Below are 24,887 nucleotides of genomic sequence, written 5' to 3'. Positions count from 1 at the left end.
TAAACAATAGGCCACTCAATTTGTACTATAATCAAGGCAATATAGCAGAGCATATCCAATTAAGCATCTACGAGATTCTTCTTTTCTTTCTCATGGCTGTTGAAGTATCCCACGGCCGCGGCGGGGCGGGCAACATTGACGCAGACGAAACAAAATACGTCGACGGCGAGGTGGTGCGATCCGGCGTCGAGGGCAGCCATGGCGACGGCGCATTCAGCTCAGGTCGAGGAGGTGCGTCTTTCATTGCCGATGCTGCATTCTCAGAGCCAAAAATTTAGCTAATCTAGCAATTTTGCGAACGCAGGCGCTGGCAACATCTCCGACATTGGAACCGCCGCAACTCAGCGCAAGGACGCAGATGCCATCCCGGAAGAGGCCTTTCGACCGAGCCAGGATACCCAGGGATTTCACACCGGCCGCGGCGGTGTGGGCAATGAGCATCACATCAAGGACGAACAGGCGGAAGCGAAGCCTCGCCCAGTTGCGCCCGTAGGCCTAGCAGACAAGCTAAAGACGAAGCTATTTGGCGTCTTCAAACACTGAGCAGCTCATGACAACATGGGGAGTTGGTTGAGGGGTTTTGAGGGCTGTTTGCTTATTGGCCAAACAATGGAGTATAATGGTTTGGAGAGCGTACGCTACCTATGATATCCTGCTTTGAGCTTCGACGTGTCTAGCTTAAGAGCTGTCTGCATCAAGGTGTACAGTCCCCGGAATGCTGTCACTGGCGGATGACATGCGAAAGAATAAGCGTAATAAAGTTTTCTGTCAGCTCGTGTCGAGTTTCAATCTTATCACAATAGCGTGCCCAACCCTACCTATGTATGTACCAGCCAGGTGAAAATTTCGATTCCTCACATGCGGCGCAATCACACAGAAATGTTGGCTGTATCCAGGTCTTTGTGGTATCGTGTAGCACCCAAAACTCCCATCACGCCACAACGCCCAAGCGGGCAAGATCGTCACTGCGAACCTTGCCCATTGCATCTCCACTTGGGGTACCGCCCTGGAGCAGTAAACTTGGTCTCATGGGCGCCGATTTTTGGGAGTCTCAAGTCACCATTCAAGGAAATAGACGGACTGCTTTGGTGAAAATCCTCTGCTCTTGCAAGACATCTCGCCTCAGCTGACCTGCGCAAAAAAGAGCGCGTCTCTCGCTAGCTACGGAAGAGCAGCTTAAACTGGGGCACTGACGCGAGAGCTCTCCACCCCGATCAGTGCTAAAGCTTAGCCGTGTCGAAAACGATGCCAACTAAGTCCATATTCAGAAGTGTAGATGGCTAGAGCAGACGATGCTGGGGTCGGTGAGTGAAGAATCCCAGCCGCTAGGGCCACACTGGAGCGAATAGGCGATGTGACGCACTCAGCGAAGGCGCATAGGCAGAGGGGGCTGTGATGAAAGTTGCAGAAGCGCATGGAGCTGCGGCAAGCACATAAAGAGCTGCATCTCGCCCGTCGGAAATAACAGGTGCCTGAAGAAAGTGAGATCATTCAGCTAGACCACGATCGACTTGCTTGTTGAAGACGCCCGGCCGAGTCAGGCCCTGCAGCGCATATCGACCAACCAGCAGGAATAGGACACACACAAGCAGGAAAATAAAGCTGGGCCCGAAGACGCCTAAAAAAAAAGAAGCGACAGGCTCACGCACAGCCAGCCCCCCTTCTGTCCTACGTGCGATATACGGACCTGGAAATCTCACGTCCTGATGCGTGCCGGCGTCCTGTCGACTCGGGCCTCTCGCGAGTCCGCCATTAGCTGTTAGCATTTCGCAGAGCAAAGCGCGGGGTGCATTAGCAGCACTAGGTACCGCTTCCGACTGGGTCAATCAATCACGTGGGTCCAGCCGCTGATCAGCCTATTGATTAGCTGCCTGCGCGCCCGTGCCCGCTGCAATGCCGCCTCATCGCCCGGAGCTTCAGGGACGGCGGTTCTGGTCAGGACTCTCGATTCTGTCCAAGAGATCATACACAACATCATCGTTCGAGGCCGACGACGAGCGGTCCGACAGCGACGAGGAGATGAGTCTGCGCGATAGCTTCGACAGCGACGAGCGCCCCGGCGTGCCGGCTTACAAGGGCCATGATGCTAGACCGACTAGCAAGAAGGAGCTCTGGGGATGGTACATGTATGGCTTCGCGGCCGAGACATATGTGATTTGTGGAATTGGTAAGTTGAGGCTGATTTATTCATTGTATCATGATGCTTAGCGCTATGTTGCATCTCATCTTATTCTTTGCAATTCTATACAATTCTCCCGGCACTGCTGCTATTGCTGTCGGCTTCTCGCGCCCAACATGAGCTAATCGAGACAACAGCTTCCTTTATCCCTATTCTCTTAGAGACGCTCGCTCGAGAAAACGGTGTTCTCCTTTCCAACCCGGATAAGCCCTGCGGTTCCAGCGACAGCAAGTCAGAGGATGATGGCCAATGCATCGTATATGTGTTCGGCATCCAGATCAATACGGCAAGCTTTGCCATGTATACCTTTTCCGTCAGTGTTTTGCTACAGGCGCTCCTCGTCGTTAGTATTAGCTGTGCTGCGGACCATGGCAATTACAGAAAGCGGCTTCTTCTCGGATTCGCCTGGCTCGGTGGACTTTCGGTGATGGCATTCATCTTCATTAACAAGACCACGTACCTGCTCGGAGCCTTGCTGACAATCATCTCCAATACTTCTTTTGGCGCTTCGTTTGTTCTTCTCAACTCATTCCTCCCTCTTATGGTTCGTAATCACCCTGAAGTAATTGACGCGTACGCACAACCAGAGGCGCCTATCCTCGCCGAGCCAGCTTTAGAGTCAACTGAGGACCTGGAAGAAGCCATGGTCAACTCCACTTCTGGTTTGCTACCTCCTGACGACCGGCCTTCAAGGTATGGGCTGAAGCGAGTGCCCACCCACGAGGAAATCACTTCTAAAGAGCTTCAACTTTCTACGCGCATATCGTCTTTTGGCATCGGCATTGGCTACAGTGCTGCCTTGTTCGTGCAGTGCGTCTCTATTGTCATCCTCTTGGCCATGAAAAACACGACATGGTCGCAGAGGGTGGTGCTCTTCATGGTTGGGACTTGGTGGTCTGTTTTTACTATCCCTTCTGCGATGTGGCTTCGACCTAGGCCCGGGCCACCTCTTACGGTACATGGGCAGAAGAACGGCCCCTCGTGGTGGACATACTTCAGGTACTCCTGGAAATCTCTATTTCGCACTATTCAGCTGGCAAGGCGACTGTTGGATATCATGCTCTTTCTAGGAGGCTGGTTTCTTCTATCAGACGCCATTGCCACCACATCTTCCACTGCTGTTCTATTCGCTAAAACTCAGCTCCATATGAAGCCCTGGGCCTTGGGCATGATCAATGTCATTTCCACCATGTCTGGAATTTTTGGTGCCTTTGGCTGGTCGTGGATTTCCCGGGCATTCAACCTCAAGCCTCATCAAACGATTCTTGTATGTATTGCACTCTTTGAGCTCATACCGATTTACGGCTTGATGGGCTACCTTCCGTTCATTCAACGGTGGGGCGTCATGGGCCTGCAGCAGCCTTGGGAAATGTATCCCCTGGCAGCCGTATATGGTCTGGTCATGGGCGGTCTGAGTAGCTACTGTCGCTCGTTGTTTGGCGAATTGATTCCACCCGGATCTGAAGCCGCTTTTTACGCACTCTATGCCATTACCGATAAAGGGTCTAGCGTTTTCGGACCCGCCATTGTTGGTGCCATCATTGACAAAACTGGAAGCATCAGGCCCGCGTTCTGGTTTCTTGCTGCGCTTGTTGGCTTCCCTGCTCCTCTAATTTGGCTCATCAACGTGGAACGTGGCAAGATGGAAGGCGAGAAGCTCGCTGAGACCATCGAGGCATTTGACGTAGAAGACCTTGAGAGAGAAGAGGGAGAGCAAGAGGATGAGGAAGCAAACCGTGGCATGTTGGCAGACTATGAAGCCGCAGAGGAGAATGGGGCCACGACCCATCGACACTGAGATTGGATATTCACTTCATTTCTGTTGTGATGGCTAGAGCGCTTTGTTTTCGGAATTTGTATGTTTGTTGGAGTTTGTTTTGTCTCGATTGATAACCTATGCATAGCGTAGGCGTTGTGGTTGATAATTAGTGAATTTTGGATATGCCGTAAATACTAGTAGCACCTGTAATGTGATGGAGCTTGAATTGGATGCTATCTGGCCGTTATTCTACTCTTTTCCGAAAGCTAAAATGGTGAAGTCTGATATTCTCGGGTATGTTTCGTTTGCGTGCGTTTGGTGTCTGGAAATAATTGGGTGATGCTGCTAATCTTTACGGAATTCAGTTGATGTGTTGTTGGTTGTAAACGGCACGGCATGGCTACTGATGGTGCCATGAGCTCCATTAATGCTTTAGCGGTTCCCAATTGGGTAGGACGTGCAGACAATCTGCATCACTGGAACTAGCAGGACGACTCGCTACGGGCGCTGGGTTGTCAGTGTTAGTCGCGATTCAACTCCAGCTACGACTGCTAGTCGGCGGCTAAAGCAACTGCCAGCAGTCCAAGCACCTACTAAGGTAATTAGATTTGCATTCCGTGATACAGCAGAGGAGCAGCAGAGTACGCTAAGAGAAACAAGCAGTAACAAGAGCAGCCGCAGTTGTGGGGAGTTCGTTTTGCTCGAGATGCTCGGCCTGCATCGCCAAAGTGGGTAACAGGGCGTGACGATGTATTTGGTGGCTGTTAGCGCCTAGGCAGGTACAAGCATCAGCCTCTCGTGTGTTTCTGCGACGTTGTTGGTTGGCCATTTGTCGTAATTTCTCGCTTTGTTTAGCTGAAGCTGTTGGCTCTAAGGGAGGACGGCCCGAAGAAGGGAAACCTGTTCTTCTTTTCTTCAGCAATTTCTTTTCTCTCCTTTTTTTCCTTTCTTTCTTTTCATTGTATACTCCCCCTCTAGTTTTGGTGCAGGGGACTCGCTGAAGATTGCTGAAGATTGCTGAAGATTGTTATCAAACCGAACCCACTTCGGCAGTTAGAGAAGCCCGAAGAAGGAATAAACCCAAGAACACTTGCACCGTGCTCCTTGTCTCTTTTCCCACCCCGGACTGCGGCAGCTTGACGCCCACCCGACCGACCACTTAGCTCCGGGCGCGCCTCTGCTGGAGCCCAGCCGTCTAAAAGGAAAAAAAAAATATTACATAGCAGGCAATCCTACCCCAACCCGCTATCGATTTGCCAGGGCTCGGCGGGCGCTTGTGTGTTTACATCCAGATACACCGAACCGACGCAAACCATCCCGTTGCATCGCCCGGTGTCATCTCCGCATCGTCGCAGGCAGCAGGTCCGGCCTCAGCACTCATTGCGCCCTGAGCCCTCGCTGCGAGCTGCCGCCACACGCCCGAAAGGCCCATCGACGCGCGACGCATTGCGCGACTCTCCGCATGCGCGCTGCCCAAGGGTCCGCAATGAGTTCCAAGCCTCGGAAGCGCTCTCGCCCTGCGCCGGATGACGCTGTGCCTGACGGCAGCGTCCCCGACGAGAATCGTGCGGACTGCCCATTCACCGTAAACGTCGTCTCGGAGCTCGAGCGCAGCGATAAGGATGGCGGGCCCAAGTCCAAGAAGCGGAAACAGGACAAGCCGGCGGAAGACTCCAACAAGAAAGTGCTGACGCAGAACGCCGTATTCCATCCCGAGGGCAAGTTCAAGACGGGCCAGTCAATGAAGCTTGTCTACAATGTAGAGCCGCGGAAGCAATGGATGGACATGACACGCTACAACAGCTTTGTTCGTGAGTATAATCCGTCCTATCCATGAGATCCAGTCCAATACCCCAGACATCGAGCGGGGAAAGCGAGCCAACTCATCTACTAACCAAGCCTGAACTCGTGCAGTCAACGGCGTCAAATACTACACCGAGGACTTTGTTTACGTGGCGAACGAGGCGACCATGGAACGACAGAACTCTCTGCCCGCCGGGGCCAGCAAGGTGGCCAAGAAGGCGGACTACTGGGTGGCACGAATACTCGAGGTGCGAGCCTCGGACGAACATCACGTATATGCCCGCGTCTATTGGATGTATTGGCCCGAAGAACTGCCTCTTGGAACGCTCGATGGCAAGAAGCAGATTTCTGGACGCCAGCCATACCATGGACAGCATGAGCTGGTCGCATCCAACCACAGTAAGCATCTCGGGAAGCATCTCTGCTCATGCATCATCACTAACGCCAAAGCAGTGGACATCATCAACGTTGTCAGTGTCGTCATGGGCGTCAATGTCAAGCAATGGATTGAATCAAACGATGACGATATACAAGAGTCTCTCTATTGGAGACAGGCGTTTAACAGCAGGACGGCAGAGTTATCGGTATGTAAAACTTAACAACAACTAACCATTGTTTTGCATTTTTTAGTCGTGATTAAGCTGATTGTTTTTCTTCTTCTGTCGACTAGTCTGTTGCTCTTGTCTGTCATTGCAAGACTCCTGCCAATCCCGACAAAACCCTCGTGGGTTGCTCAAACAAGATCTGCGAAGAGTGGATGCATATCGACTGCTTACTCGACGATGTCCTCACCCGAGTATACGATCGATTAGGAACGGACACGCCCCATAAGCCCGAAAAACCGGTTATCAAGCAGGAGGCAAAGGAGGATATCATAAAAGAGAAGCCAAAAGAAGGGACAAACGGGGACTTGCCCTACCGCCTATTGAGTCCAGACGAGGCGGAGGACAGGAAATCGCCAATAGTCGCCAACAGCGAAGTAAAAGACCAAGTGCTGGTGAAGCAACGAGACGATGAATCATCCAAAGCCACAGAAACTCCAACACCTGCGCCAGATAAGTCCTCAAAATTCGGCTTGGCCAAGCGAGGAAAGCGCAAGAAGCTGTCAAAGAAGCCCTGGGAAGGCCTTTTTGAAGCTACTCTGAAGATGAACGAGGGCCCTACAGTCTGGGAGATAACAGACCTAAGAGAGGGTATTGAGGGAGGAGAGAAGCAGTGGACTGAGCAGGCATATTGCTTGCTGTGCAGCACAGTCATCGATTGAGACGAGGAGTTTGCCATCTATATGCAGGAATGATATCTATCTGCAACAATCTTGGACACGAGACAATGCTTTACACCTATGGGCTCCTTTCTGGAAAGACAGCAACAGCGAGGTTTTCTTCAAGATTTTTACTGGTATAGCCTTTGCTACAAGCAATTATTTACGATCAACATAATATGGAAAGAGAACGAAGAAAATAGTTGTCGAACACTCTAAAAAAAAAAAAATGGACAGCGGAAAACGGCACCTATATCTGGCGACACGACACCGCAGGAGGGCAAGACGAAGGGCTGATGGCGGGGCGTTATTGGCGATTTCACGGTATGGGCTGGGGTTCAAATTGGTCAAGGGAGGCATAGCAAGGCGGCACTCCGATTGTCTGTTCTCTATTACTCATAGAGGTCTGGAAAAGGGCGAGTTGTTATTTGAGGATTGTGTTTTTTGTTTACTCTTGGATTTGTTCTTTTTCTGGCTTACGCTTCTTCTAGCCGATGAGGGAGGAACCTTTGGGCTTTGGCTGTTCCACTTTCTTATATCAAGTTCTATTTCTTTTTTTTCTTTCCGCCTTGGATAAGTAGACTGCAGACAAATTGGATGTTGAATAAAATCAAAGAAAGGGAAGCTTGTTCTATTTGCATTGTGAAACTTGCCTAATAGATTACTTTGTACCTTGTGCGTGAAAAGATAATTGAGACTTTGATGTTATATGAGTAGCAGAATTGAAGAATACCTGAAGCTCTAGAGCTGTAAATGCTTCAGCTTAGCAAAGAGCAGTGCCCAAAGCTGCCTGCCCATCTGGTGGGGTTACTTGATAGCTGCCCGCTATTAGGTAGGCGCTGGCTCCTTAGAGGCCCGTTCTGGTGACGTGACCCCTGGCGACCCGACAGCTCCAAACCCCGCGACCAAAGAACATCTCGGGCTTCCCTTACCAGGCCTCACCTCCAGACTATCGAACTTTTGTTTAGCTTGACATTGACTTTTGGTGCAATCAACCCGCATCACAATGGCTGCAGATCCTTTTGACTCGGCGCTGTGAGCTCTCTCCTCTTCCCCTCTTTCCCATGCTGCTTCAACCCCCCCCAGATCAACCCATCTTCTCGTCTCTCTCCCCTTATATCTTGGTCGATACTCTCTATTTGGCTATTCTATAGAAACTAAGCTGACTCAATGCTCTGCACAGCGACCTCCTCCGCCGCCTGAACCCCAAACACACCAGCGAGCACCTCAACGCAATCATCTCCCTCGCCCCTGACCTGACCGAAGACCTCCTCTCGTCCGTCGACCAGCCCCTCACCGTCAAGCGGTGTAGGCAGACCGGCCGCGACTATCTGCTCTGCGACTACAACCGCGACGGCGACAGCTACCGCTCGCCATGGAGCAACCAGTTTGACCCGCCGCTGGACGAGGGCGGCGTTGGCGGCGTCGGCCCCGGCAGCAACGACGGTGCCGGCGAGGGCGCCATTCCGAACGAGAGGGTGCGCAAGATGGAAATCAAGGCCAACGAGGCGTTTGACGTTTACCGAGAGCTGTACTACGAGGGAGGTGTGAGCAGTGTTTATCTGTGGAACTTGGATGACGGCTTTGCTGGCGTGGTTTTGGTGAAGAAATGTACGTTGACTCTCTCTCTCTCTCTCTCTCTCTCTCTTTTCTTAAGTAAAAGTACTAACAAAGATGAACAAAACAGCTGCCACGCCAGGCTCCAACACCGAAGGCGTCTGGGACTCCATCCACGTCTTCGAGGCCATCGAGCGCGGCCGCACCACGCACTACAAGCTCACCTCGACCGTCATCCTCTCGCTCTCTACAAATGTCGAGAGCACCGTCGGCGACATGGACCTCAGCGGCAACATGACCCGCCAGGTCGAGCAGGACCTGCCCGTCGAGAACGACGACAGCCACATTGCAAACGTCGGCCGCCTCGTCGAGGACATGGAGCTCAAGATGCGCAACCTGCTGCAGGACGTGTATTTCGGAAAGGCAAAGGACGTGGTGGGCGATTTGCGGAGCGTGGGCAGCTTGAGCGATGGGGCTAAGGAGCGGGAGACGCAGCGGGAGCTTATTGGCAGCATGAAGCGATGATGCATGCATGAGATGATATAGTGGAAATTCTCTCTTTTTTTCTTTCAGCATTTGTTTCTTTTTTTGAATGGCATAGGTATTTGAAGGCTGTTATGTTTGACAATTTATGAAAAGACGATGGAGCGCTTGATACATGAATGTCAGATATCTGTGTTTGTTAGATGTTCCGCCCTTTACAATAGAGATAGGAGACTCGTGACTTCTTAATTCTAGAGTAGAGGAGACTTACAAACGAAGTTCCTTTGTACTCTGGACTGATTTTGACACGAGCGGGATTTCAACGAGCGTCTAATCTCGCCGCAGCACCATAACATAGATTGCCAAATATGTAAAACATGGTTTAGTCTTCAGCCTTTCTAGTTATCCTGTAGTATTACGCAAATATTGGAAACTATTATTATTGTTGGAATTTCGTGGCAAAGAGTAGGTAGGCAATAACGCTTGTTTTTCTCTCTTTTCCTGTTCTTTTTCCCAGAGAGACGAAGCATTGTTCTTTCATACAAAATCTCTGATGCCAACTCGTAAACAGTGACTTGGACTGGATCCAGCACGGCGATCGAAGGGCAATCAAGAAACAGACACTCGTCTCTGTCTAAGGCCACTATTCTCAAGAGCTCATACCAAGCAAATACCTAACGGGATATTTGACGGACTACGTAGCAATTTGTCACTCAGAAACAACAACAAGGTAATGCCATCAGTTTCAACGCTTTCAAACCAGAGATGCCAACTCATGCCTTAGATGATCTTGCTTCTTTACGACAGGAAAATGAAGAGGCAAATGCCCTTGGAACAAAACCATTCACAAAATCCTAACCGCCGAGGAGATATAGCAATGAACCTAAGTCAGGCTGTGGGGCACGACACAAAGAGCTCAGCTTCCTAGCCATCGGCAGCATGTCCGGAAGAGGCACAAGGCTACGGAGAAATGACCAAGTGGATGGATGGATGACTTGCGTTCAAAAAAGAAATGCTAGGCCTGGTAGCAATAAAGAAAAAGAACGGCATAGTTGCATGGTTTGCCCGCCCCTTGCAGGACCAGGGTCAGCACGAATAATCGTATCCCATCCCGCTGAGTGCGACTTCGTGGTACCGTAGCAATATGATGGGGAAGTCCTGCCACCGTTCAAGGAGATAGCGGCAGCGGCGGCGATTACCAAGACTTATGACCGATCTGTGGTAATCTGCCTGATCGAGATATTACCATTTGTAGCAGCAACAGTGCTCCGTATGAGTACCTGCTTGTATAACAGGGCAGAAGCAGTACTACCATCTGGTTTCAGTCTCTCTCCATCAACCTTGTCGTTGGGGGCCGAGCACCAGCCCCGGGCAACCGTCGAAGGCTGAGAAAGCCAGAGAAAAAAGAAAAAATTGAGGCATGAGGGCGTGCCATCTTTTCATCCATCTCCAACACATACTACCAGGCCTAATCTAGATCTAGACATCGATTTAGGGAACCGGTGGTTTTCGTAGATCAGCAAGGACGTATTTCATCTCAGTTTTCAACGAACAGAGAAAAGAGCAGTATGCGATAGGCAGCAGAACCTGGAATATCATACCCGAAGCATGCGAATTTTTGCGGCTTGTACGTGGCAAAGGACCTCCCTTGTCCATCTTCAAAGGACCTGGACTAATGGATGCCTTGAACAAGTCCCATGACGATGGTAGATTGAGTGCTGCAGCGTGGCGGATCCTCGCGATCCTACCGTTGCTCTCTTTCGCGAGACACTAAGGACCTTGCTGGAACAGAATCACACCGTAACTGTGCTGCGGCTGATGATTAGCGTGCGGCTTTGATTAAGCGCACCCTTGACAGCGTGCCCAAGGTATTCCACACGTCCAGGGATGGTGGCGATCTGTCTTGCTGGGGCTGCGATTTTAACCACCTTCCAGGTTTTTGTACAGTATCTACACACAGACAGTAGTGTACTGCTCGCATCTTGTAGCCCTTGTACTGTATGTAGCACCTGCAGGAATCTTGATACGCAGCATTGTATCTGCTTGCCATCTAGGCCTAGTACTAGCAGGATGAGATGTCTATGCTTAGTAGGGAGGTGGCATCTGAGCCATCAGTACATAGCCTCGGCAACTCCAAAATCACGACGGGAGCAATCTCATACGTCCCCATCCTTTTCCCTTTAGAATCACAGATAAAGCCGAGCAGCAAAAGCGGCTCAAAGCAAGACCAATTTGCATGGGGCGTTCCTGGACATGACTCGTCGCCGAAATCTTTTGACGCCTCGAAGGGATAAGAACTGTGGCAGGCCAGGGCATAGGTGCGGTGGAGTTGAGCAGCCCGCTATTGGAGACAAGCCAACACGCACACATTCACTGGGTTTCTGAGACTGCTTGTACGCCATCTCTTCACTGATATCCCTGTAAGTTGACTGGTCGCAGGAGTGTCTGTTGTTCTCAAAACACTCTTTTCCAATATACAGACGGACATATGATGCGGTGTACTGGACATTGCCATAATATAACAGAGTAGCTATGTTAAAGTGTACTGCATCTGCCGCCCTCGCTCTCCCCTCAAATGTCGCTGGCATCGGTCTACAGAGAATACAGAGTCGAAAGAAGGACAATGGGTCTCCCTGCTTGGAAGCAATTTTGTGTGAGTAGGGTCTACTCCCCCCATCGTTCGCTCTCGCACGGCGTGGCTCACTTTGCACAGCGAAGAAAAGAGTAGGTCAGCCTCCAAGGCAAGGGAGGGCTGCCTCCTGCATGTGGCAGCCAAGGGAGGCTTCAAAACATGTCTTGACTCCATAGAAGCCCACGACACGCGCAGACAAAGTCATTGGCGTGGGGCTTTTGTTTCCTCGCTGCATTCGCGCAACAGGTCAACCGTGTGATGACTATCATCACAAGTAGTAATTGCTTGGCTGTCAACTGAGGCGGGTTTTAAATATTACGATTTTTCAAGGCGGCAGCAGAGGTATTGGCAGAGGCAGAGGCGCCCGTATGTTCGCGCCGGATGGCTGGTTATAGGCGCACAGCACGTACGTTTCGGCGCCTGCGCGACTCCTGCAGCTGGACTGGGGCTTGCTGTCGGCATGAGAAAAGAGAAAAGGCGCCGGACCACTTTCATGCGGGTGCGACAAAATGCGGTCTGTTTCGTTTGCCTTGAGCACCGAGTCATTGGCTGATGCTGCGTCGCCTTCTAGAACGACGCTTGGAAGACCGCGAACCCCGCACCCCACGTCGCCAATGCTGCGTCTGGTGTTGGACGTGAGGAGAGACACAGTCTGGATGCCAGGCACAGGCACAGGCACAGGCACGGGTACACAACACACAGGTATCGGCCTCAGTCGCCGCCTCCAGATCGCAGAGCCCGGGCCCGTAATAGGAGGTCGAGCCGAGTCGCCTTGGTGGACTCTTGCACAAGCACTAGGTCGGTAGGCTGATGCTACCACACTTGTGCGTGTCAGTGTTAATTGCAGAGGGCCATTGAGCAAGCAAACATCTGCGCCTTTGGGCTGTTATACCCGCCATCGTCGCCGCTGGTCCCCGTTCGGAGCGGTTCGTCCCACCTGGAGGCTGCACATGGCGCAACGAGTCCCACAGCTAGCCTGTCACAAGGGCAGAAGGCCAAAGCGATTGCTGAACAAGAGTGGCGCCACTCAGAGATTCCGGCGGGCGGCGGCATCGGCTCGGGTCGCTGAAAGGGTGTAGAAGAGAGGCAAAAGGGGGCAGAGAAGGCAAAGAAGTTGATGGACATGCTGCTATTGCTGCCATATGCATCATCAGTCGTTGTTGAAAGCCAGTGGTTTATATAGTGCAGATGTCGAGCCGTGATTGGGCAGGTACCTGAGGCAGGTATGCTCAGTCCTTGCTCCTCGGAATTACAGCGAGGGCGGTCGATAAAGGGAGCCAGGCTCCATGCCCTATGCTCCATGCTCCATGCCCCAAGGCGCTATGGCGGCTGCTAGACAGGTACCTGCCCACTGCTAGACAGTGCTAGCGGCAACCAGTTTTAGTGGCAGTGCCTTTTTACTGCATAACATTGAATCCTTGGTTCTGGGACTCGTCTGCCGTGCCGTTTAATACCTGCGTCGCTGCCCTTAGTATGGCGGCAGCAATCAATGATAGTAGTACTTGCACACGCTGCCAGGGCTGCTAAGCTGAAGGGGGGAAAGGTGAGACACCATATGCATGCGGTGAGCCAGGGTCTGGCTTGACTGACCTCCCACCTAGGATCCCACAACGAAAAGAAACAAGAGGAAGAAACAAAAGACACCTCATCGTCGAGAGCTTCTCAGACTGCTGGGCAAATAACATTAAGCCGCTTAGCCCGCTAGCTTCTGGTGGGGATGGCCCATGGATACAGGGATGCTGAGACCTGGCAGCGGTTAGCCGCCTCGAAATACTAGACCCAAGTTACACGCCCGTAGGTACTCGTACAATAGTAGAGCCCTTGGACTGGGACAATCCCGCTCGCCGTTGCCGCTGTCAGGCAGTCAGTCGGTGTATTTGCTGCTGGAATACCGTATGCAAGTCCCATGCATCGTCGTGTGAGTCTCTGAGTGGCTCTGCTCTCTGTCCCGACGGGTCGGAAGGATGGGCGGTCACAGCTCACCATCATCGTCATCATCACCACTGCCGTGCGTACAGATAGGTACAGTAGAGCCAGAGATTACACGGATAAGCCTGCTGTTGGCCACGACCAGGCCAGGAAGTGGTGTGCCCAGTCACAGCCCATGCGTGCCTGGATGTGCCTGGCGCGGGAGCTGAAGCTGAAGCAAAGCACGTAATACTTGGTATCAATATGTAGCTGTCGTCCAACACACAAAAGGTGCTTTACTTGGTACCTAGTAGCAGACGCTGTGCTCGTCCCTGGACAAGAGTGGCGGCCTCAAGATGACGGCCTGCATCACTAACCAGCAGCTTCGGCTAGCTCCCTGTGCCCGTGCCTGTAACAACTCACATCTTCCCCATACTGTCCTATGCGATGCTCGCGGCCTCCGCATAGAGTAGCACTGCTCCGTGCTTTTACAAAGCAAGGGAGAAAATGAAACCTGCCGCATGGTACATGGCATGGACAAGGCCCCAGCGGTGCATGTCGGTGGTGGGGGCTCTGGTTTTTTTGGGCACGGAGTAATCTGCACTTTTACGTGTATGGACGGGTGCATGCACTGCACCTGATTGCTTTCCTTCAAGGCGGCGGTAAATCAAAAAAAGACGGGCCTCCAGACAGCAGCCCCTCGCTCGCTCGATTCGCTGCCTTGCCTCGCCTTGCCTGGCCTTGCCTTAGTCGTCCGTTACCCACCCATCCCTCCGTCTCAGGCACCTGCTCTCACCACCCGCGAGATACAAAAGCTTGCCGTTCTCTCTTGCCTTTGCTTCGGCTTCCGCCTCGGCTTCCATCCCACGCACAGTGCGCCTGTACCTGCTCTCTGCCTCTTCCTTTTCTCCTTCGGCACTTGTCTGGGTGATCCGGCACCCTGTACCGAGACGACGACACCGCAGCGACCCAAGGCAGCAGCCCGCCGACCTCCCTCTTCTCCTCTCCTCTCCATCCTATCTTGACCGCAGCAGACTGGCTACGCAAGCGAACACCAGAGCAAGCAAGCGACACCCGACGCTTGATCATCTCGTTGTCCGATACGTTGTTCGATACGAACAAAACATAGAGAGCTCAGGAGAGGATTAAACAGCACAGCCGCCAACTCGAATCCGTGGCCCGCAGCTGTTGCATCCGGTCGACTTTTCTCGATACCACCCCGTCTCGCGCTTCCTCGACCGCCTCAGCACAATCTTCAAAATGGCTGAAGAGAAGCCGTCCGTCCTCATTATTGGAGGCTTGGGCTATATCGGCCGCTTCCTCGCCCAACATATCCACCAGAACAACCTTGCGTCCGAGATGCGACTCGTTGACAAGGTGCTGCCCCAGCTTGCCTGGCTGGCTCCTGAATTCTCCGAGGCTTGCTCCCAGAGCAACTTTATGCAAGCCGATGCCAGCAAACCAGGTAAATAATGGTCTTTCCACTTAATACCCCTCAATCTCGTTTGATAAGTCCGCCACTTGCTAACCATGCGTGTGCTGCTTGTGGACAGAGGCTCTAGTTAAAGTATTTGACCGACCCGACGGCAAACAGTGGGACTATGTCTTCAACTGCGGTGGCGAGACGAGATATTCTCAGGAAGATGAAATTTACAAGCTGAGATCTTTGGAGCTTTCCATTGCTGTCGGAAAGGAGGCCGCCAAAAGAAAAGTAAAGGCCTTTATTGAGCTGAGCACAGGCATGGTGTACAAGCCCGACTCATCACCGAGCAAAGAGGGAGATAAACTGAAGCCGTGGAGCAAAATTGCCGTTTTCAAACTGCAGGCAGAGGAGGAGCTCGCCAAGATTGAAGGGTAGGTCATGCTAGGAAGCTTCTCGGCCTTGTTCCTCTTTCGGTCTGCCCTTGCTAATGCCGTATTTATAGGCTTAATCTTGCGATTGTCCGCCTAGCTCATGTATACGGTCCGTATGCGTCTCAGTGGGTTGCAACGGGCCTGTGCATGGCTCGCGTTTACCAGCATATCGAAGGAGAAATGAAGTGGCTGTGGACCAAGGACCTGCGGACTAACACGGCGCACATCCACGATGTAACACGAGCCCTTTGGGACATTGCCGTTTGGTACGACGCTGGCAAAGCCAACTGGAAAGAGGCCGAGATGGGCAAAGTGCCGACTTTCAATGTGGTGGACAAGGGCACCACCACACAGGGAACCATGGCTGAAATCATTGGCGAGATTTTCAAGATCGAAACGGGATTTCAGGGAACGCTGATTAGTAGTTTCGCGAAACTGAACCTGGAAAGCGTGGTGGATGATGTCAATGACGAGGTCCTCGGCCCTTGGGCTGATCTATTGGCCGATGCTGGCATTACACGACCCGGCCCTCTGACACCCTTTATGGAGAAGGAGCTTCTCAAAGACACAGACCTCAGCATGGACGGTAGCCGACTGGAAACTGTTTTGGGCTTCAAGTACGAGAAACCCGCTGTCACAAAGGAGCTGATTGAGGAAGTCATCGAGAGCTACAAGAGGATGAAGTGGTGGCCATGAGGGCAAGAAGAAGCAAAATACCACGCAGCAAATGAGTGTGAGAAGCCAGAATTATAGCCACTTCGACACCGGGGCTCCTATTGCTTTCGCAGGTACGCATATTTGAGAAGAAGCAAGCGGCTGATTGATGCCTACGCAAACCTTGTGGTTGAACAGCTTATGGACGAGCATGAATGACCCTCGGAACCTACAAAAGCCATGTGTGACGGTCTTGCATTCATAGCGATAATGACTTGAAGATTTTAGAGCGAGCCAGAAAGGGAGTTCGTTAATGTACCAATAGATATCCACAGGGTTCCGAGAGAGCAGCATGATATTCGTCTGGGAGCTGAGGTCAATGACAGATGCTGGGCTTGTCTTTTTATTACAATTTCTTTTCTTCTTCTTTTCTTCTTCTTTTCCTTTACTTTTCATGACCTTGTTTTTGTCTAGTTTCGGCTTTCTAATGACCGTGAAAGACTGGTGAACTGAAGTTGTTGGAATTTGGGTAATGGTTGTTTCTATGGCTAGTGTCTACTTACCCAGTTGTAGTATCTACATAGAGATGGATTATTCTTTACTTTTCTCTCTGGAACTTGTCCATTAGTGAATTTACCCTGCGAATACATGTATCATTTCTGCCTGGCTCATCTCTACTCTGTATATTTAGGTTTGTTCTACCTGTGAGCTTGCCTTGCTTGGGAGAAATTGTCTGGATATGGTCAAGGAGCTGCTGGTGTCTTGGCGTTGGACTGTACGTGTACCTACGCCCAAAACAGTAGGTGTCGGTCTCAATCAGGATTGAATTACAAATGAGGCAACCAAAAGATCCAAATAATGATCTGCTAGTAGAATATCCAATCCCTTGTCGTTTTAAGCATGTAGGTACCTATCTGTGTTCCTTGTACTGTCGAGTACCTAAGGTAAGGTAGTAGTACCTAAGGTACGTAACAAGGTGTGGGGGAGATTTGGCGGGGCGCTGCCTGCACAGCGCATGTGCTTGCCTGCCATTTCCCAGCAGGCCTAGTACGAACGCCTCGGGTCAATGATGACCAGCGCTGCTTTTCGCTGCGCCATCAGCACAGAGAAGCTTCATGTGATAGTTCCACCCGTCGCAGCCTTTGACACGCCGGGCGTTCTATAAGTACTTTGTGTTTTTGGACATCACTTCCAATCCTATCTTCCCATCTACCTCCTTTTGCTGCCCTCGTCGCACCTCCTCCTCTCATTTAAACAAGCTTGAGATATTCATCTATACCAATCGCAACCATGGCTGCTCCATCAAGCAAGACCGCCAAGAACCTCACTGGCAAATGGACTATGGTAAGAAACACTCCGTACCATTTCACAGACCAAAAGCCCCTAAAGACCCCTTCCCTGCTCGTTCCATCACAATTTCTCGTGTTTTCCCCCTGCTTGTACTGCGCCCGCTTTCAAGAGGGAATTTGCTGCCCCTCCCCCACCATGAGCTGCTGCTCTTTGTCGCCTTTGTGCAAGCTGCTGCGCCAATCGCGCTTCCAAGACGGCGAGGCCCCAAGTGCTGCTGTTTTGGCAGGCAAAGGAGCTTAAGCAGCAGTGCAAAAACGATGCAGAGAGAGAGGGATACAGGATGAATTCTTGAGAGAGGGATGCAGAGCTGTGCGACTCAGAGAGAAGCTATGGCCTCCGTGTCATCCGGGGAGATAACATCATCTCGAGTCGCACTCCCGCAAAATGACATCAGCACCCACGGAAACTTGAAAAAAAGAGAAGACATCTCCACTAACAAAGAGCGCCGGCGCGGCATTAAACGTTTAGAACAAGACCCTTTCTGACTCCTCGGAGCCGGTACTTGCTCTCCAGGGCATCGGCTTTCTGATCCGCAAGGGAATCGGCATGGCCACCATCACCATCCAGGTAGAGCAGTATGAGGGCCCTCCCAGCCCGCCCAACACGGCAGCCGACGTCGTTACCCACATCGACATCACGCAGTCTGCCTCGGGCCTGTCCAGCACGCAGGAGGACCGCTGCTTTGACGACTTTGAGCGCGAGCACTCCGACTGGCTGTTTGGCAACGTCAAGGGCCGCAGCCGCTGGGCGAAGCTGGACGAGGTCACGGACGAGTTCCTCAAGAAGGGCTGGGAGATTGAGGGCGATGGTCTGTTTATTACAAACTCTGCGAAGAATGAGGAGAAGGGCTGGACTGCCGAGCAGGTCTGGGGCTTCCAGCTTGTCAATGGCGAGCGTAGGTACTGCCGAAATGTTGTCGTGACCAAGGGAAGTGAGCGGGCTCAGATCCGACTTGTTTACGACTTCAATGACGAAGAGTAAGAAATGGAAAACGAGAAATACGATCAATTGACTAGATATATGGCTAGAGATTGAAGGTAACTGGCTAGGAGAAACGAGTTGACTTGTTGTTTTTTATTTGATATCGCATCATACAAAAGAGCTAGAGGGCAGAGGGAATGCGTGGCAGTAGACCACAGCTCAGGCCAAAGAAAGCTTTCGTTTTAGTTATTTCAGGATAAATCTATAACATAAAGCATATATGTCCATATTGACATCATCTTACCTATGGACATGATTATTGCGATTCTGGTGTTGAATCCCATACCAAGAGCTGATAACCCGCTCACATCACAAGCTCTCTCATAGCGAAATTTCCCTTTGCCACGCACTTTCCACTGCATGAAACGAAAAGAATGCAGTTATTCCTCCAACGCATGTTGAATAAATGCCCATCGTGTTCTAAACGCCGTCTACCAAAAGAGCTGCAAACAGCGCTTTCGCACTCCCGGTAACCGTAGAAAGGGCAACTTTACTTGAACATTTCCCCTTTTGTAATTCTTTTTCGTGGTCACTAGCTCCAATCTCCCGAGAATATTGGAAATGTTTAAGCCGGTCGTCTCTTAACAAACTCTTCCAAATCCTGCACCGTCGCCACCCCCAGCACAAACCTCCGATTCTCATCCGTCACAACCGCAAACTCCTCCTTCCAAGGGCCGCCCGACACGTTTCCACGAAAGAAGGCTTCGAGCTCCTCTAGCGGGGTCTGCAGCGTGATGACCTGGTACTTGCGACCTTTGCGCTGGAACCTCGTCATGGCGGCGGAGACGGGGTCGCTTGGCTGAACGCGGCCGGCTTCCAGGAGGGACTGCAGGTGGGGGATGGAGATGTAGCCGAGGAGAGCGCGGGTTTCGGAGTCGACAATGGTGAGGTGTGTGTATTCGCGCTCAAAGGCGGAGAGCATGGCGATGTTGATTGCGTCGGAGGGGTTGAGGGAGAGGGCGGCGGGCGGGTCGAGGTCTTCGACGGTGGCCTGGAGGGAGAAATATCGTTTAGCTTGAGTCTTTTGACATTGAATATTGGAAGATGTTGCACAACTCAAGGAGTGTGAGAATGAATCTTGACGTGGTATTCTGGGAGAGACTTTTGTTGAATGCGACACGACGATGTTCACAAAACTTACGCCTCGATATCTTGAAGACCAGGTCGTGGAAAATGGCTGCGTCGTTGTCGTCGCCGGGCCGGCTTGAGCAGGCTGATGTGTTAATGTGGTAGCCATGATTGATGTGTGTATCTGATGCTTTGTCGTGCTCCCCTCCAATACAGATGGAGTGATTGTTGTCGAGACTGGTTTTTGCGCTGTGACTATGAGTTGACTCTTTTTGGCAGAAATGGCAAATATGATGGGGTCAATTGAGCCACCGACCGCGGGGAGTCGTGATTAGCTCAGCATTAGGCGGGGCCATAGAAAGTTGGTTGAAACTTGTGATACATGTGATTGCTTCGACATCATCGCTTCAAGTAGTGCCTTGTATTGGACAGAAAATGAGAAAAGAACAACATATGCAAAATTCATGATAGGCACCGCATGAGTATAACCTCGTTTGTTCTCATAACCCCTTCATCGCGCGCCTCGGTACCAACAGCATTGCAACAAGGTATGCTTCGGTAGGGGAGCTTCGTTTAAACCCGAACCGTCCCCGCCGTGACTCTCCGGCAGTGGAGCAATGCCTGTAGCGGTTCCGTGCTGCCGTCCGATCGATTCGCATCGGGTTCCATGGATGAGACATAAATGATGCGATCGTGTCGCAGGCTGCACAGAGTAATATTGGTCTACATTGACGGCGGTACTGTAAAACTGCACATTATCACGGCGGATAGACGGGAAACATGGCGCCATTTAGAGAGGAACAACCACAAGAAAAGCCAGACGATCAACTTGTCTAGATAAAGAGCATGAAGCAGTTCCATGGAATTTGCGGTCTTATAATGTCCGGTAGCTGTATCGGGACATTGGTGGGGCAAATGGCTACAGCCCCGCGGAGCATGCAGTCTATAGCTGGCGCTGTATCTGCAAGCCGCGAATGGGTACCGCGACTTTGCTGGAGCAAGCTCGCATAGAGCAGCTCGCACTAACACTACAGCTTGCATCTTGACGTCGAGTGATGTCACGCACTTCAGTCGCTGGGCGTTGCCCAGGCCCGGCAGGCTTTATCCGGCAGGCGTCACAAATTCGCGGTAGTTTCGCTGCTTATCGTGCGACATTTATAAACCTCGACGCCGTGTGCGCGATCCTTTTCTGTATTGTATCTCCTCTCCTCAGTGTCGCGATCTTCCCTTTGCTGCGCAAGCACTGTCGCGTGCCAACGGCTCCTCACTGATACTACTGGGTTTTGTAAGTTTATCACCCCTATGGCTGAATTGGCCGTCAGTTCCTCCCGAGGTTACTTTCAGCGTTCAATGTATTATCATGCCTATCCCATCTCTTTGCTGCGGTAGCCTTGTTTCTTAAGCTCAGACAAGTCATATTCGCCTACAATTGGTAGCCTCCAGCGTGCTAACGCGATTTCTGTTGTGTCTTTCCAGGATTAAGGAACAATCGGAAGGCTCGGTTGCCTACCACTCCCCAATATGGCGCACCTATATCCTAGAGATGAAGTCCTAAAGGGCAACTTTTACAGCCCAACGCCGAAATATCACAGCCCGCAGACCAAGGCGACCCCTCTGCAGGCTCGCCCGGAGCTCTACGGAGCTTGGTCTGTGGTGGACAATGCCAAAGATAAGGCTGTCAAGCTTAGCAATGAGGCTACCAAGGAATTTGAAAAGGCCAGCTCCGCGGCTCAAGCCAAGGCTGGAAAGATTGAACTATACTCTGGAAAGTACTATGCGGCATGTACATTTGGAGGAATGCTGGCATGCGTAAGTCAATTGCCCTTTGTACTCTTTTTATTTGCCTTCAAGGGAACTTCTTGGCTTATATCCGTCTGCCTAAGGGTCTCACTCATACCGCTGTAACGCCTCTTGATTTCGTCAAAACGCGCCGCCAGGTCGACTCGTCCCTTTACAAGAGCAATTTTGAAGCATGGGGAAAGATTTATCGCGCCCAGGGCCTCCGCGGCATCTTTACCGGTTGGAGCCCGACCTTCTTCGGTTACTCTATGCAGGGTGCTTTCAAATACGGATGGTATGAATACTTCAAGAAGACATATTCCGACCTGGCTGGTGAAGAGGCTGCCCACAAATACAAGACCCTCCTGTATCTGTCCGCCTCAGCTTCCGCTGAATTTCTAGCCGACCTTGCCCTCTGTCCCATGGAAGCTGTCAAGGTTCGAATGCAGGGAGGATCACCAAACCCTTATACCGGCGCTCTTGATGGATTCAACAAGATTACTGCAAAGGAAGGCTATGCTGGTCTTTACAAGGGTCTCTATCCTCTGTGGGGTCGACAAATCCCTTATACCATGATGAAGTTTGCCTCTTTCGAAACCATTGTTGAGATGATCTACGCTCGCTTGCCCGGTGATAAGAATGACTACAGCAAGGCTGCTCAGACCGGTGTCTCCTTCACTGGTGGTTACCTCGCTGGTATTCTTTGCGCTATCGTTTCCCACCCCGCAGATGTCATGGTCAGCAAGCTCAACTCGGTTCGCGAGCCTGGCGAGGGTTTTGGTTCTGCCGTCGGTCGCATCTACAAGGATATCGGATTCAGAGGACTTTGGAACGGCTTGCCAATGAGAATTGTCATGATTGGCACTTTGACTGGTCTCCAGTGGATGATTTACGTAAGTTCCTCCTACGGCGAAGACGGAGGAGTTGTAATAGATGTCAAACTGACTTTGCAATTATAGGACTACTTCAAGATCTTCATGGGTTTGCCCACCACCGGTGGTCCGGCACCGCCACCCAAGGAGAAATAGAGTATAGAGGGACAATGGTGAGCTGGCGAAAAGAAAGTTGCTAGGAACTGGATCCTATATGTGCTATGAATTAATTTGCGAGTGCGGACGTTTGCTTCTTTTGTAATATGTATTAAAGTGTAGTTGAATGACGACTTGAAAATATATTCCTCAGACTCTCTTTGAATTGGTGAGCAACATGTGATTATGTACTGTATACTTTTATTGTTTTGGCGTATTACAGCCAGAGTTGGTCGGTTTGCCTACGAAGTTAGAGGACCTTAAGGGAGATTGCCGGGTTTCGATGAATAGTCGGAAGCCCATTGTCCCACTGTGGTGCTTGTGATGCTCGAGGTTACTCTACCCTTGGCTAATGCTTTCTTTTCCAGCCGTGCAATTCCCTTCCAGTGGCTTTCCATCAGTCAACTGGCGACCAGATTGTGTGCTTCTTCTCAATTTGAATATCCAAAAAGTTTAGCTAAAGTATATCTTGAGTTCGTGATGCCACTTGGGTACTGTACATACAATTAAAAATCAATGTCGAGGAATGATCCATATAGTTCTCTGCCAAGCGTATACCACGATACAAATTTACACAAAATTAGAAGTCTCTGTGTAGTTAATGGTCACGGCGCGTTTTTTTTTTTTTTCCTCCTTTTATTTAGAGCTTGTACGCAGCTATTTTTAAAGTCTACAGTTCTTGGCAAGCCAGGCCTATAATAACCTCATATACTACTTGCAGTATGCATCAGCAGTAGCAACAGTAGAGCTAACAGAAACTATAGAAGCAGTGCGGAAAGGAATATGAGATAAAACGAAGCATGTGGAGTAGACATCAGACACGGTGGAAGAGGGCAAGATCTACAAAGAAATCATGGTCAAGTCGGCAATAGGTATCCGAAAGAGGATGTCCGATCCAGTGTTCTCTCTCTCCTTTATTTTCATATGGCTGTATTTAACAACCCGTTTCAAGAGCTTTTTGGATGAACCTGATGTTCTATCCGCATAACTTTAGAAATGTAGAACTCGGGATGAAATGTTGATGCGCGCATACACATTGTCACTCACACATTCTTCAGCTAAAAAACCAGGCCTACGGACCAAGTTCCGATGCGTTCTAGAGCCAAGCTGATCTGCTGCGTAAAGCGGGCGCCGGCCAACGGCAGATGGAGAAGGGATGCGCAGTTCGGGTGTGGCAAAGAGAAGAAGGATTAAAGGCCCGAATGGGCTGAAGGAGAATGGGATATGTGATAGGCTGGGCCCCAAAGCAGTGGTTGGCCGTCGAAAAGAGGGTGGACGGGTAAATTATGAAGTGACGTTTTGGCTTGTGAAGCTTGCTACTTTGTTCAGGTAAGGTACTTGCGCCGACCCGGCTGACGTATTGTTTTCTTCATCATGAAAGCTTCTCTTCAAGTTCAAAGTGGAAGAGCGCCAAAGCTCCAGCTCGGTGTGATTCTTTGAGAGCTAGATCTGGATGCCGAGCACAATTTGTCATATTCGTGCCTGCTGGGGTTGCGTTGCAGCAAAGATACAGTAAATCTGCGGGCCAGCGCTTGGAGGAGCTGGTGGGGATGATGCGCTCGTCGCTGTCAGGCTATCGTCGCATTATCGATCTGTAGGATGACGTCTGGTGGAGCAAAGGCATGAATATGTAGCCCATGGGCTGGTCAACTGCGCGCCCGGGAACCAGATATGCGTCCCCGTTTCTCTTCTTGGCCTTTCACTTGTCTATGGTGCCTCGAAAAGAGAGATTTCCCGTATGTTACAGCATAAGCATAGAATCTGTGTAACGGTGTTGGTTGTTTGTGATATGCATGTCTTCGGTGTAAACCGTTAGATGCAACGGGCAGCTAACATGGTGGAGCGGGCAGTACAGACGGCGGCCAGGTAGGGAAGCGCAGCATTAGCATGAAGCTGTCCCAAGATTCAGTTCCAAAGCGAGGGATAAAAGGAGCAGAGGCAGAGAGCCCGTGACTTGCAGAACCAGGTATGTACGTTGGTCGCTGCGCTATAGAGAAACAGGTCAGTTGCCTCCAGTTTAATCACTATATTTGCCTGCGCGTGAGCGTATAGATGGAGTATTGGCACGTCGTGTTGGCTCTAGCCGCTGTACTAACCCTGCATCCATCATATGCCGTTCACGAAGCATGTAGTAATGGTCGTACGACGAGCCCAGGATCAGGACTAGCCCGCGCAGACAGATGCAAGCGCCGCCTCTCGATGGCTTGCAGAGCTCGTAGGAGCTTGCATTTCAAAGTTCCCTTGGGTGGTGCCCCCGGCTCGTGGTCCCTTTTTGGGTCTTTCGGTGTCCCAAGCCCCGGCCTGGCCCCTCGCTATTCCAAAGCCACGTTATTTCTCTTGGACTAGCAAGGGGCTCTTCCCCACACACCATCGCAGGTTATGCGAGGGAGAAGAGGTTGCGATTCGTTGACGATTGCTTGGTAGAGTTGGCTCTAGTGCCAAGCAGCCGTTCAACCGTTGCAGCTATGATGGATTGGTATCACCATGCTCGAGGGAGCTGCCACAGGCATGATTTGACGAGGCGGTGGTGGGGAGGGAAAGGGCGATGGGAGCGATGATCAGAAGGCATGGAGAGCCACGGGCGAGATTCA

The 24,887-nt window shown here is 51.2% G+C and overlaps 8 protein-coding genes across 8 annotated transcripts; 7 read left to right on the top strand and 1 right to left on the bottom strand.

Annotated features, from left to right (window-relative positions):
* Positions 1-1,893: 1,893 nt before the first annotated feature.
* On the top strand, positions 1,894-3,977 carry TGAM01_v209526 (autophagy-like protein 22; the record flags this gene model as incomplete). Its single annotated transcript, XM_018807862.1, has 2 exons — positions 1,894-2,167; positions 2,317-3,977. 2 exons carry the CDS (start codon positions 1,894-1,896, stop codon positions 3,975-3,977), a joined length of 1,935 nt encoding a protein of 644 aa, XP_018658900.1.
* Positions 3,978-5,400: 1,423 nt separating this feature from the next.
* TGAM01_v209525 (hypothetical protein) lies at positions 5,401-7,005 on the top strand (the record flags this gene model as incomplete). Its single annotated transcript, XM_024550574.1, has 4 exons — positions 5,401-5,749; positions 5,853-6,140; positions 6,195-6,325; positions 6,412-7,005. 4 exons carry the CDS (start codon positions 5,401-5,403, stop codon positions 7,003-7,005), a joined length of 1,362 nt encoding a protein of 453 aa, XP_024404686.1.
* A 1,003-nt stretch (positions 7,006-8,008) lies between these two features.
* On the top strand, positions 8,009-9,084 carry TGAM01_v209524 (F-actin-capping protein subunit beta; the record flags this gene model as incomplete). The annotated part of the gene is made up of 3 exons (XM_018807864.1): positions 8,009-8,037; positions 8,186-8,613; positions 8,690-9,084. 3 exons carry the CDS (start codon positions 8,009-8,011, stop codon positions 9,082-9,084), a joined length of 852 nt encoding a protein of 283 aa, XP_018658902.1.
* A 3,099-nt stretch (positions 9,085-12,183) lies between these two features.
* On the top strand, positions 12,184-12,743 carry TGAM01_v209523 (hypothetical protein; the record flags this gene model as incomplete). The annotated part of the gene is made up of 2 exons (XM_024550573.1): positions 12,184-12,472; positions 12,646-12,743. 2 exons carry the CDS (start codon positions 12,184-12,186, stop codon positions 12,741-12,743), a joined length of 387 nt encoding a protein of 128 aa, XP_024404685.1.
* A 2,099-nt stretch (positions 12,744-14,842) lies between these two features.
* TGAM01_v209522 (hypothetical protein) lies at positions 14,843-16,132 on the top strand (the record flags this gene model as incomplete). The annotated part of the gene is made up of 3 exons (XM_018807866.1): positions 14,843-15,047; positions 15,136-15,436; positions 15,508-16,132. 3 exons carry the CDS (start codon positions 14,843-14,845, stop codon positions 16,130-16,132), a joined length of 1,131 nt encoding a protein of 376 aa, XP_018658904.1.
* Positions 16,133-17,380: 1,248 nt separating this feature from the next.
* Positions 17,381-18,421, top strand: TGAM01_v209521 (hypothetical protein; the record flags this gene model as incomplete). The annotated part of the gene is made up of 2 exons (XM_024550572.1): positions 17,381-17,434; positions 17,915-18,421. The coding sequence occupies 2 exons, from the start codon at positions 17,381-17,383 to the stop codon at positions 18,419-18,421; spliced, it is 561 nt and encodes a 186-aa protein (XP_024404684.1).
* A 565-nt stretch (positions 18,422-18,986) lies between these two features.
* TGAM01_v209520 (hypothetical protein) lies at positions 18,987-19,658 on the bottom strand (the record flags this gene model as incomplete). Its single annotated transcript, XM_018807868.1, has 2 exons — positions 18,987-19,412; positions 19,563-19,658. The coding sequence occupies 2 exons, from the start codon at positions 19,656-19,658 to the stop codon at positions 18,987-18,989; spliced, it is 522 nt and encodes a 173-aa protein (XP_018658906.1).
* A 1,352-nt stretch (positions 19,659-21,010) lies between these two features.
* TGAM01_v209519 (mitochondrial phosphate carrier protein 2) lies at positions 21,011-22,296 on the top strand (the record flags this gene model as incomplete). Its single annotated transcript, XM_018807869.2, has 3 exons — positions 21,011-21,298; positions 21,373-22,161; positions 22,228-22,296. 3 exons carry the CDS (start codon positions 21,011-21,013, stop codon positions 22,294-22,296), a joined length of 1,146 nt encoding a protein of 381 aa, XP_018658907.2.
* Between the last annotated feature and the right edge of the window lie 2,591 nt (positions 22,297-24,887).

Source organism: Trichoderma gamsii (genome assembly GCF_001481775.2).
Source record: "Trichoderma gamsii strain T6085 chromosome Unknown Scaffold_47.2, whole genome shotgun sequence".
Lineage (NCBI taxonomy): Eukaryota > Fungi > Ascomycota > Sordariomycetes > Hypocreales > Hypocreaceae > Trichoderma > Trichoderma gamsii.
Note: the sequence above shows the minus strand (reverse complement) of the source record. Positions and strands in the feature narration are given on the sequence as shown.